The sequence below is a fragment of the Sciurus carolinensis genome, chromosome 4, assembly GCF_902686445.1.
Source record: "Sciurus carolinensis chromosome 4, mSciCar1.2, whole genome shotgun sequence".
Classification (NCBI taxonomy): domain Eukaryota; kingdom Metazoa; phylum Chordata; class Mammalia; order Rodentia; family Sciuridae; genus Sciurus; species Sciurus carolinensis.
The window spans coordinates 101,504,768-101,517,213 of NC_062216.1; the positions used below are offsets into that span (position 1 = coordinate 101,504,768).

At 37.3% G+C, this 12,446-nt stretch overlaps 1 protein-coding gene across 1 annotated transcript in view; it reads left to right on the forward strand.

Annotated features, from left to right (window-relative positions):
- Muc19 (mucin 19, oligomeric) overlaps positions 1 to 12,446 on the forward strand; it is a 149,048-nt gene that overhangs the window by 133,590 nt on the left and 3,012 nt on the right. Inside the window, exons 155-168 of the mRNA XM_047549752.1 lie at positions 324 to 416; positions 582 to 767; positions 880 to 945; positions 1,514 to 1,600; positions 1,822 to 1,908; positions 3,009 to 3,107; positions 6,294 to 6,359; positions 6,990 to 7,076; positions 7,289 to 7,375; positions 8,055 to 8,129; positions 8,467 to 8,565; positions 8,824 to 8,898; positions 11,942 to 12,037; positions 12,198 to 12,296. Coding sequence (XP_047405708.1) covers positions 324 to 416; positions 582 to 767; positions 880 to 945; positions 1,514 to 1,600; positions 1,822 to 1,908; positions 3,009 to 3,107; positions 6,294 to 6,359; positions 6,990 to 7,076; positions 7,289 to 7,375; positions 8,055 to 8,129; positions 8,467 to 8,565; positions 8,824 to 8,898; positions 11,942 to 12,037; positions 12,198 to 12,296 — 1,302 coding nt within the window. The remainder of the gene's footprint in view (positions 1 to 323; positions 417 to 581; positions 768 to 879; positions 946 to 1,513; positions 1,601 to 1,821; positions 1,909 to 3,008; positions 3,108 to 6,293; positions 6,360 to 6,989; positions 7,077 to 7,288; positions 7,376 to 8,054; positions 8,130 to 8,466; positions 8,566 to 8,823; positions 8,899 to 11,941; positions 12,038 to 12,197; positions 12,297 to 12,446) is intronic.

Below are 12,446 nucleotides of genomic sequence, written 5' to 3' on the forward strand. Positions count from 1 at the left end.
AGTTTCTTTTTAAGTTTCATTTCTCCATTTACTTTAATGACATTGTTCAAAGCATCCATCGAGGAAAGATTGCATATTTGACAGAATTGGTATTTTACCACAGATCATTGGAAAAGCACAGGTTAAAGTGTGAATTCTGGGGCTAGGTTGCTTGAATTGGTTCCTGAAACTGCTGTTGATCCATGGGATGACCTATATAGCAGGGAATTTTACCAATATCTCATAATTAGGAAGAATAATATTTCAGATTAGAGTATTTGTATAAGGTTAAATGAGTAGATTATATTTAGGGCACATTTAAAATGCTACTTTTTCATCAATAGGAAGAGGAGTCTCAATTGCACCTACATCTAGTGGGGAAGAAAGCAGCATACCCAGGGAACCCAGTACTGGAACTGTAAGCCCAGGAAGTTCAGGTAAGTCAGGATGTGAACTTAGTGCCTATTAAATGGGTGCAAATATCAAAGCATGTAGGTTATTGGATAAATAATGAAAATACAAAAATATTGAAATTTTGTCTTAGCTTCCAATCATGCTTCAGAGAACTAGCATATGTTGCAAGCATCACTACTCTTTATCAGGTACAACAGGAGAGTACCTGGGAGTGACCTCAGGAACAGGCAGGAGGAGCACACCTGGACCATCAGGCACTAGATCCACCAGCATGGCAAACCCAGCAGGTAAGACAGAACCTCCTTTGGGAACTGTGGTGGGGTCCAACACAGTTTTGGTGAAATACCTGGCTGTGATACTGAGATTAAAGGAAGGTAACCACAACATTATAGGAACCAATGCTATGAATTAAACAGTGAATCGTCCTGAATGAGTGTTTTCTTCATAACTATCAATATGCCTTAAGCATAGTCTTCTTCTAATCAGGAACAAGTGGAGGATCTGATATAGCCACCACTGGAGCTGCTGTTGAGCACACATCTGGAACAGCAGGTACTAAAAGAGCCTAAGCAGTATGAATTCCAGGCAGTAGACATGAGAGCTTTTTGCTAAATACCTAATCAGAGACAGGTTTTTGTGGGTTATCCTAATGTTATTATTTATGTTGTGCTAAGAGTCCATAAGATCAGTAATACACCACAAAGCATTTGTTATGTATCTAATATCATGTTAAGTGCTTTGTGAGATATAGGAAAAGAATAGGACAGTATGTATTTCCTCACTTCACTTTGGAAAGGTTGGAATTTTATTCACATGGGATGTAAATGACAAATAGCAAAGAAATATAGTAATGAAGTAGGGAAGATTGTGACCTGCACCACACAGTAACAGGAAGAAGATGAGTGTGGAATGTTGAATGTTCAATTATCTACATACTTTCTATATTTTAAGAATAAGGATACCTTAACAGAATCAAGAACATTAAATTACAGTGATGTTTAAAGGTACATACATCTATTTTCTTAAAGGAAAAAGCAAGCACACTTAAGACCACTTTCATATAAGAGTCGACTTTTGTCTTTTCTTAAAAGGATATTTGTTTTTTCTTGATAAATGGCAGGCACATCTGGACTGTCATCCAGAACTACCATTGGAGTTCAGGGTGGTAGTACCCCTAGTGAAGTAGGCACTGGATCCACAGGTTCTGGTAAGATTCACCAGGCTGGACATAAAACCTCAGCACCTTCCACCCATGGCAACCTGCAGCAGATGCTGGTCTATAAATCAAACTCTAAGTGGGGTTAGGATTCAGGACTGAGGAGAGGTGGAGGGATAGTCTTTCACTTTTTTCCCCCTGACACTTCCAAGTCCTAATTATGGCAGGAGTGATGTGTACTGCCCTGCCTTTCAACTCGTTCTTGGTTCCAGGGACCACAGGAGAGTCTGCAGGCTCCACCACTGCCAGTCCTGGAGCCTCAGTTACAGAAACTACAACCTCTGCTAGCAGCAAATCAGGTATGAAAGGGGAGAAATCCAATGGAGTGTCTTTATCTTTTTCTAATATTTATCTTTAAATATCTTTGTCTAATATTTATCTTTATCTAATATTTGGTGTAACATGGAGAGAATTAAGAGATTGGAGTTAGGGAGTCCAACTCGTTACCAACAGTGTTGCAGGTAGCAGTGGGACATCCAGACTAGATATTATTTCTGTAATTTTGCACAAAGATTAGAATCTCTGCGTGTACTCATACCATAATGATTTCAGGACTCCTGTCAGAACTTCAGATGCCACAGATTTGGAGTAGACTCATGATTTGCAATCCTTGTGCAGAGTGGAATCTACTAAAGATATTTTTGGAATAAAGAGTCTCTAACAGGCTATGGAATCTGGGTCACTTGCAGAAGGGGCCAAGCATAAATATTTTATAATGGGTCACAGTTATTTCCAATGTGAACCTGGGTCAAGAAGCAGTAGCTCAAATTTCAGAATATTGAAAAGTAAATGATAATCAAGGTTATTAGTATTTAAGAATAAATATGCAGATACAGAAATTCTAAGGATTGGACAAAATTTTCTGATCAAATTTCAGAAGCACTAAGTTGAAAAAGGAGAGGTGTCAGTGAAAGTCTGAAAAATATCTAGAAACAGGGTAGTATGATATATTCAATTTTATCAAAGATCCTGATGCATATTTATCCTTTACTTTGAAAGAAACTACTGGGCAAACAACCAGAGCCTCAAGCAGTGAAGTGACATCACCTAAAGGGCACTCAGGTGAGTAATGATGTTTTGTAGAGGCCCTGGTTTTTATTTAAATGGAGAGTCATTCATCAGGACCCTGCTTATTTTAAAGCAAAATAGTGGGTACAAATATATGAAGACCTTTTGTGGTGTAAGGTGAAGAAAAATGTCTTTTAAAAAAAATGTGCAATAACTAAACCAAAATCTTCAAGGAAATAACATTAGGACTAATTTAATAAAATCTGGGCAGAAAACCCTGGATTAACTTATTCTATTCCCTATACTAGGAGTGATTGGACAATTAGATCACTCATTGATAATAAAGTCCAGGTAGACTTTAGGTGAGAAGTTCCTCTGATGTTCTTCTCAGGCCCCACTGGAACTTCAGTTCCCATCACCTCCACAGCTGGAAGTGCAGGCACCACTGCAGGACTGAGCCTCAGTTCTAGCAGTTCTGGGGACACATCAAGTAAGCCCAGTTTAGAATAAGAAATACTGGCCTTGAATTAGCAATTGGTTTGATCTGTTAATCAGACAACACTTACCAAATCAAGTATCAGACTTGGGTGATTATTACCCATGTGTAATTAAATATAACATCTTTAATCTTTCAATGGTTGTTTTCTCAGTGTAGATCATGTTACAATCATAAGCTTCCAGTACTTTGGTGATTGGGCATGCCCATGCATTTTTTAAAGCAGTTTTCATTCTTACTCTACCTTATCAGTGACAATTAGAATGTCAGCAGGTGTGAACATCACAGCTGACAATGAAATTTCAAGTGACACAGCCTTTCAAGGAGTTAAGTCCAAGACAAGTCAAATGCTCCACTCCACAGGGCATTTCTATAGGCCATCTCTGTGTCATATCAGCAATAACTTTACTCTGCATGGTACTGCCTCTGATAAAAGGGGCAGTGTCAGGAACACTAAGTGAACTGGAAGACTTTCAGAAAAATATAATAATGAATATATTAATAAAATAAAATGATAGTTATTTTAGACTTCTATTTCTGAGTTATATTCACATATTTAAATTCACATTTTTGCTTACATTAGTCAACATTAACACCTTGGTGTTTGCCTTCCAATGAGATAAGAAAATAATGTCTCAAAGCTGACAATGGTAGGTTTAGAACATAGAGTCCTGAGCCTTATGGGCACCAGCCGACCTCCCAGTTCAGTGCTCTGTGTGTAAGAGCTCTCATCCAACAAAACCCAAGGAGAGTATGTTTGTCCTTATGCATCATTGTACAAATTTTAACTCTTTGTAGATTTATAAAAAATATTTTTGACATTCTTAAAGCCTAGATGATTTTTAATACAAGCCTCTGTCCCTCATACTATCAGTTAATAATGTTAAGAACCTCAGTTTCTTCTCCAGTGTATCCCATTGCCTCTTCTTCAACTCATGTGTTAAACACTTTCTACCCAGTCTGTGCAGCTCTTCCCCTGTCCATCTTCCAACAACACAGTGTTACACAAAGTAAGGTCCCTGGTTTGGCAATGTCAGAATCTCCTGACAACTTGTTAGAATTGCCATTTCTGGGCCCTACTTCCTAGAATTAGGAGTCATTGGAGTGGAGCAGATAGTGTGCTTTCAAGGTCTTTTGGGCAATGGATGGTGATTAATCTTGAAAATCATTGTTCCAACATGTCCTCTCTTCCAATCTCTGTCTCTCACCTTCAATCAAAAACATCTAGAATGCACTTCCAAAAATTCAACTTATCATCATCTCACTACATTTCTTAAAATCTAATACCTCTGATTGCCATTAGAAAACATCAAAACTTGACTTTATATGCCATTTAAAGCCATTTCATTATTGTATACATGGAACTTCCCTTTGTGCATTTATTAGTTAATCCATGGACTGATTTATTTTTCTTATTTTCTTTTACTCTGTTTTTTATTGGTTCTTTTTAGTTATACATGACTGTAGAGTCCATTTTGATAAAATTATACATGCATGGAATACATCTTATTCTAATTAGGGCCCCGGTGGATGTACATGATGGTGGTATTTACTGTGGTGTATTCATATATGCACATAGGAAAGTTATCTCAGAGTCTTTCCAGTCTTTCCTATTCCTACCCCTCCTTCCCTTCATTCCCCTTTGTACTTAAAACACATGACTTAAATTCTTTTTGTAATATCTTTTACATAAGATAATGGATGAAATATATAATCTATACAAATTAAGAGACTAGTTAATTACACTGTGATATTTAAACTGATTAAAATTTTAGAGTGATAACCACCGAGCTTATATTTCCCAACTTATGTATCACAATAATGTGGATAATAATGACAACTCAGTCATCTGTGTCATTTGCTCATCAGGCAGTATGGACAGGTGATGTCTGGGTTACTCAGAGTCTGTCCACACCATCCACAAGTGTTTGTTACTGGTTCATGGTGTGATATGAACTGAAATAAGTCTCTCAAAATGATAAATTGACACAATGATATTATATTTGTTGAATAAAGGCTTATGTTTTATATGATTTTACTTTTTAACCTTTCAATTCTCTAATTTGTTTATGGCATTTTCAAAATATAAATGTAGGACAAAAAGGAAATGTTACAAAATTGATCTTTCTCACAGATATTTGGGAAGCACATATTAAAGATAGACAAGCACATATCTAGAGATAGACTTCTTGAGTTTAGCTCTTGAATATGCTGTTTATCAACTTGGGGTGAGGACCTGGAATCTGTCTTAAATGTGTACAATTATGAAAACATGTAGGCCACTGTATACATGATGGGAATGTGCAAGACCATTGATATTTTGACTTGGATCTCTTAAACTTTCCCTTCAAAAGAACTAGTAGATGTTTCAACCACAAACTGCTACTGTGTTTATCAGGTACAACAGGAAGGTCCCTGGGAGTGACCTTAAGAGCAGGCAGAAGGAGAACAGCTGGATCATCAGGCATTGGGGCCACAAGTGCTGGAAGTTCAACAGGATGATGATGTTGAACTTCCAGCACTGGTGGGCCACTGGAAGAGCGTGGCAGAGGGAAGCAGCTTGCATCATCAGGAAGCAGAGAGAGTCTCCACTCTCCAGATACAAAATATATATACCCCAAAGCCACGCCCCAATTCCCACCTCCCCCAGTCACACCCTACCACTTCAATTAAATCCATCAGGTATTAGTTCACTGATTTGGTTAAGACTCTTACAACCCAATCATTTCTTCCCTGAACCTTCCTGCATTGTCTCACATGTGAGCTTTTGGGAGACACCTCACATACAAATCATAAACACCCTAATTTTCCTTCATATTTCAGTTGGATCATGACTTTTTCAAGGAAACTCTTACCAGTTTTTAATTTTTTTAAAACTAATTCAATTTCCTTCTTATATGCTTTTACAGTGTCATGTACTTTTCACAGTTGTAATTTTAAATTTGTATTTGGCATTATTTGATTAATAACTATGATTCCCACTAGATTGAAGAGCTCCAAGAGGGTTAGGACTATGGTTGCTTTTGCTCACCATTTTATTTCTGAATACTTATAAAACAGGCCTCATTAAATATTTGTCAAATTGGAGAAATAATAATGCAAATAAAACTATAAAATATTCTTAAAGTGTGTTCACCATAACTATCCATATGCCTTAAACACGATTCTTCCTCTAATCAGGGACAAGTGGAGGAGCTGATGCAGCCACCACTGGAGCTGGTGGTGAATACACATCTGGACAAGCAGGTACTGAAGGCGCATAAGCAGAGTGAAGTTCAGGCATTAGACATGAGAACTTTTTTTGTTTTTTATTTTGTATTTATTTTGTTTAGTTATTTTCCAAGTTTTCTGGAGAATTTTAACCTTGTTATTTGCATGATGCCAAGTGTCCAAAAGATCAATAATATACCACAAAATACTTAGGTTGTCTAATATTGGGTTAGTTTTCTGTATAATATAGGATAATAGTTAAGTAGACATGTTCTCAGTCAGGTTTGCTTTGGAAAGGGAGGAAGTAATATTCATACAGATGTAGAGGACAAGGAGTAACCAAGACAGAAAAAATGTGGGGCAATGGTGTGATGTGCATGGCTCATAAGACTATTCTTGTTTGAAGGGATGCATCATTCATAGTTGACCCTTGAATTATGTGAATGATAACTATTTTATTAAAAAGGAAAGCTTCAATAAAATCAATACATTTCTAGGAGTACATGATTTACCTCATTTACCTTGAAAATAAACCAGTGAAATCAATAGGTAGATACATCCCCTTTTTTTTTAAGGAAAAAAAAAAGCATATTCCAGGTCAATTTTATTAGACAAATTATCTTTGTGTTTTCTTAACCTGACATTTTTCATCCTGATAAATATTAGGCACACCTGGACCATCATCTGTAGCAACTACTGGGGCTGAGGGTGGAAATACTCCTGGAGAAGCAGGCACTGGAGCCACGGGTTCTGGTAAGGTGCCCCAGGTTGGGATGATGCCTCAGTTGCTCCTATCCAGGCCTTCCCACAGTAGTGGCTGAGCTAGAATAGAATGTAGGTCTGAAGAAAGCAGGAGGGATATTTCTTTCATGTTTGTTTATGTTTTTTGGAAACTCCCAAGTACTTGTAGTAATGGCAGGGATAACATGCACGTTGCACCCCTTCCCACATATTCTCATTTTTAGGGACAATAGAAGTGTCTACAGGTTCAACCACTCCTAACCCTGGAGCCTCAGGTAGACCACATTCAACCTCTGCCATTGGCAAAGCAGGTAAGTAAAGGGAGAAGCTCACGAGTCTGCAGGGGTCAATGAAGTGTGTGGGTCTGTCCCCATTTCCTGTGTTTAGAGCATGGAGTAAAAGAATAGAACTAGTGAGCCCCATTCCTGACCATGGTATTGCAGGTAACAATGTGATGTACAGATTAGATGTTATTTCTTTAATCTTACACTGAGTGTAATCTTCCCTGAATGTGCTTATGGGTCACAATGTTTTCAGGACTCTTGCTTTGGAGTTTCTGTGGATTCGAGTACAGCGTGGGTTTGGGTTTGCAATCCTGGCTATAAAGTAGAATTAACTAGAGATAATTTTTGAAAATACATATTGAAAACTCCTATAGAAACTAATGAAATATGGACCCCTGGAAGAAGGACCCAAGCATAACTATTGTTTAAAGTTTCACAGTTGATTCTAATGTGCAACCTGGTTGAGAAACACTAGGTTCAGATGTCTGAATAATAAATAAGAAGATAATAAGCAAGCTTATTCACAAATAACAAGTAAATAAATATACCCTGAAATTCTAATGATTATAGAAAGTTCTTATGATTAATTTTTAAGTGAAGCAGAAGTGGAGAAGTGTGAACAAACATATGAAAGATATTTTTAAAGCAGAGAGTAGCTGATTTATTCCACTTAGTCATGATATATGTTTATTATTTTCTTTGAAAGGCACTACTGGACCATCAGTGAGTAAAACAACCAGAGCCTCAAGCAGTGAAGTGACATCACCTGAAGGACCCTCAGGTGAGTAGAGAATGATGTTTAGAGGTCCTGGCTTTTGTCAAAAGGGTGAGTCATTTATGAGAACCATGCTTATTTAAAGCAAAGTAGTTGACACAAATGTATGAAGACCCACTGTGGCACAAGGTGAAGAAAGATATATTTGTAAAACAATTATGCAATGACCAAACCAAAATCTTCAAGAAAATAACATTAGAACAAATATTAATGAAATCTGGCCAAAATGTCATGTATTCCTTTATTCTATTCCCTGTAGTAGGAGTGATTGGACAGTTAGGTCACTCACTGATAATAAAGTCCAGGTAGACTTTAGGTGAGAAGTTCCTTTGGTTTTTCTCAGGCACTGCTGGAACTTCAGCTCCCATCACCTCCACAGCTGGAAGTGCAGGCACCACAGCAGGACTGAGCACCAGCTCCACCAGTCCTGGGGACACATCAGGTGAGCCCAATTCTGAACAAAGAATACCGCTCTAGTCAAGCAGTTCTTTCAGGCAATGCTGCTCAGACAATATTTTTCCAAATAAAATGAGATTTAGATGATTATTTCTTATATGTAATTAAAATGTAATGTCTTTAGCCTTCTCACAAGTTACTTTCTTGTTGCATCTTGTTATTTGTTTCCACTGCCATCATAACTGGTAGTACACATGCGTGTTTTTTTAACCAGGCATTCTTTTCTTTTTTAAACCTTTGACAGAGACAGCTGGACTGTCACCACATGTGACCACCACAGCTGACAATGGGAACACAAGTGACACTGTCTTCCGAGGAGGTAAGGCAAAGCAAGGAGTCAAAGTTTTTCTCTTCTGCATATTTCCACAAACATCTTCTGTTTCAGCTCTGCCATAACTTTACCCTGACTATAGCATGAGAGAATAGGGTCTGAGGGTCAGAATTCTCTAAGCCAACTGGATGAACTTAAATGAAATTCAAATTTAATTTTGTTTTAGTCAGCTTTTCTTCTGCTGTGACTAAAGGACACAACCAGTACAATTGTATGGGGAAGAAAAGTTTATTTTAGGGCTCATAGTTTTAGAAGTCTTAGTTCTTAGAAGGTTGGCCCCAATCCTTGGGGCTCGAGGTAAGGCTGAACATCATGGTGGCGTACGTGGCAGAGGGAAGCAGCTCATATGAGATCAGGAAGCAGAAAAAGACTCCCCTTGCCGGATACATATGTATACCCCCAAGCCAGGTCTCAATTCCCACCTTCTCCAGCTACATCCTGCCACTTCAGTTACCACTCTGTTAATCTCTATTAGGAGATTAATTCAGTGATTGGGTTAAGACTCTTTTACAACCTAATCATTTTTCCTCTGACCCTTCTTGCACTGCTCACATGTCATGTGTGATTTTGGGGGACATCACATCTAAACTGTAACATTAACATATTAATAAAAATATTGTGTATTTACATGGCATACTAACATTTCTAAATAATGTCCACATATGTACTTTGTAATTTAGTCAACATTAATACCATGGTGGTTATGTGTCATTCCCATGAGATGAGAAAATTATTAAAGTCTCCAAGCTGGAAAAAACAGTAGAACTTCAAACTCCTAAGCCTCATGGGCAATTGCTGGCTTCCCTGTTGTAGTTGAGATGTGTGTAGAACTCACGTCCAATAAAAGTCAAGGAGATTGTTCTTGTCCTTGCACATCATTGACTAAATTTTTTCTATTTAATTAAAAAAACTTATTGGTGCATATTATACAGTTTTTCATTTCATTGTGGCATATTCTTACATGCATGTAACATAATTCAATCAGTTTTCCTTCCTTTCTCCTGCTTGTCCCCTTCCTCTACACTTGTACTTTCATGATATCCTCTTTTTCTTCTTTTCTTATCCCCCCTCTAGCTTCTACATATAAGAGAAAACATATGAATCCATCTTTCCAAGTCTGGATTATTTTGTTTAACATCATATTCTCCAAATAACATCCATCATTGACTAAATTTTAACTATTGTTAGTTTCATGAAATAAAATTATTGACATTCTTTATTTTTTTAAATATATTTTTTAGCTGTAATTGAACACAATGCCTTTATTTTATTTTTATGTGGTTCTGAGGATGGAGCCCAGGACTTACGTATGCTAGGTGAGCACGCTACCACTGAGTCACAACCCCAGCCCTATTATTAACATTCTTAAGCATAGATAATTTGATTGAAAAAAAATACTGGAGTTCAACTCTGCCACTTATGTAAACTTTATTTTTAATGACCTCTGGACTGTCTTCTCAAATGCATCTTCTTTGTCTCAAGTGTTAAACATTTTCTACCTAGTCTCTACAGTCCTCTCCCACGATCACCTTCCACTGATGTAATGATGCTCAAAGTGTGGTTCCTGGACCAGCTGCATCTGCATTTCCTGGGAACTTGTTAGAACTGCACATTTTTAAACCCACCTTCCTAGTGGGGAAAGTTGTTGGAGTGAAGCCCTGCAGTTAGTGTGCTAATAAGATTTTTAGGCAATTGGTGCTCATTAAAGTAGAGAACCACTTCTCTACTATTTTTTCTCTTTCCCAACTTCCCTCCATTATACTCTAGTTAATACATGCCAGAACAACAACAGCATGAACAAGCAAACAAACAAAACCCCAAAACAGTCATCCTGTCTCTACTTAAAAATTTTCTGTAGCTTGATTATTTAATATAGGTAGAAATTCCTTTATATACCATTAAAGCCATTTCTTTAGTATAAGCATCAGCTTCTCTTCATACATTTATTAAGTATTCCATGAACTAATTGCTATTTTCCTATACTTATTTTTATTTGGTAATTTTCTTTTTTTTTTTTTTTTGTATTCTGGGGGCTGAACCAAAGGCCTTGCTCATGTTAAGCACACATCTACCACTGAGCTATACCTTCAAACCCAGCAATTTTCTTAATTTAATATTTATGACATATCTTTTTTGGAATAAGCTATTATTTACATTAAAATTACCATGTGAAAAGATAATCTACATGAAGCAGCAAAATTAAGAAACTAATTAATTTTAATGAGATCATTAAACTGACACAAATCTTAGGGTGATGATAATCTAGTGTGAATTTATTACTGAATCAGAAGTACTTAGGAGATAATGATAAGTAAATCAGTTGTCGTTTGATTTTCAGTCACTGTGTACAGTAGTTTGAAAGAAGTCTACTCAAAATTTGATTCATAAATGGGTACCCTCCTGAACTACTTGTTACTTCTCCATGATATGATGAGAAGTGAAATAGAATAGCCAGACAAGGTGACACGTACCTGTACTCCCAGCCTCAGGAAGCGGATGTAGGAGGATTGCAAGTTAGTTTCAGCAATTTAGCAAGACCTCCACCAATTTAGTAAGAACCTGTCTAAAAATAAAAAAGAGATCTGGGATGTTGCTCAGTGGTAATGTGCTCCTGAAATCCCCTGCAAAAGAAGGGAAATAGAGATCTAGCATTTCTAAACATAACATTTTGGCACAGTGACTTGTGTCTGTTGAATAAAGGTTTGTGTTTTATATCGTGCTATTTTTGAAAAATTTATAACTCAATTAATTTAATGGCGTTTTTCAAAGCATCCACTAGGACAGACTGGAAATTTTTCAAATTAGTCTTTGTCACAGATTATTTAAGAAGCAGAGAATATATTCTGGCACTAGACTATGTGAGTTTGGTTCCTGGATTGTTGTCAGCCATTGTATGGAGCTGGAGCAAATCGCTAAACCTTGTCTGATACATAAGAAGAATAATATTACCTGTCTTAGAGGGTTTTTATAAAGTAAAATAAATTGATGTATGTCTAGGGCAATTTGAAAAAAAAAGTTACTTTTTCATCAGTAAGAACAGGAGGCCCTACTGCACCAACACCTAGTGGCGAGGAGGGCAGCACAACCAGTGAACCCAGCACTGGAGCTACAAGCCCAGGGAGTTCAGGTGAGTCAGGATGTGCACTTAGTGCTTATTATTGGGTCCAAATATCAAAACAGTAGGCTTGGAAAATGTACAAGAAAATTGAAATTTTGTCTTGAATCTTCTAATCTCCTCCTTCAGAGGAAATAGCATATGTTGCAAGCACTGCCACTGTGTTTATCAGGTACAACAGGAACGTCCCTGGAAGTGACCTCAGGAGCAGGCACGGGGCACACACCTGGACCATCAGGCACTGGGGCCACCAGCACTGGAAGCCCAGCAAGTAAGACAGAGCTTCCTTAGGGATCATGGTGGGGTTCAATACAAATTTGGCAGTTCTAGGGCATGATACTGAGATTAAGAAATGGTAATCAAGTACAATGTTGTAGGACCCAATGGCATGAATAAAATCATAAAATGTGAAGGAATGTTC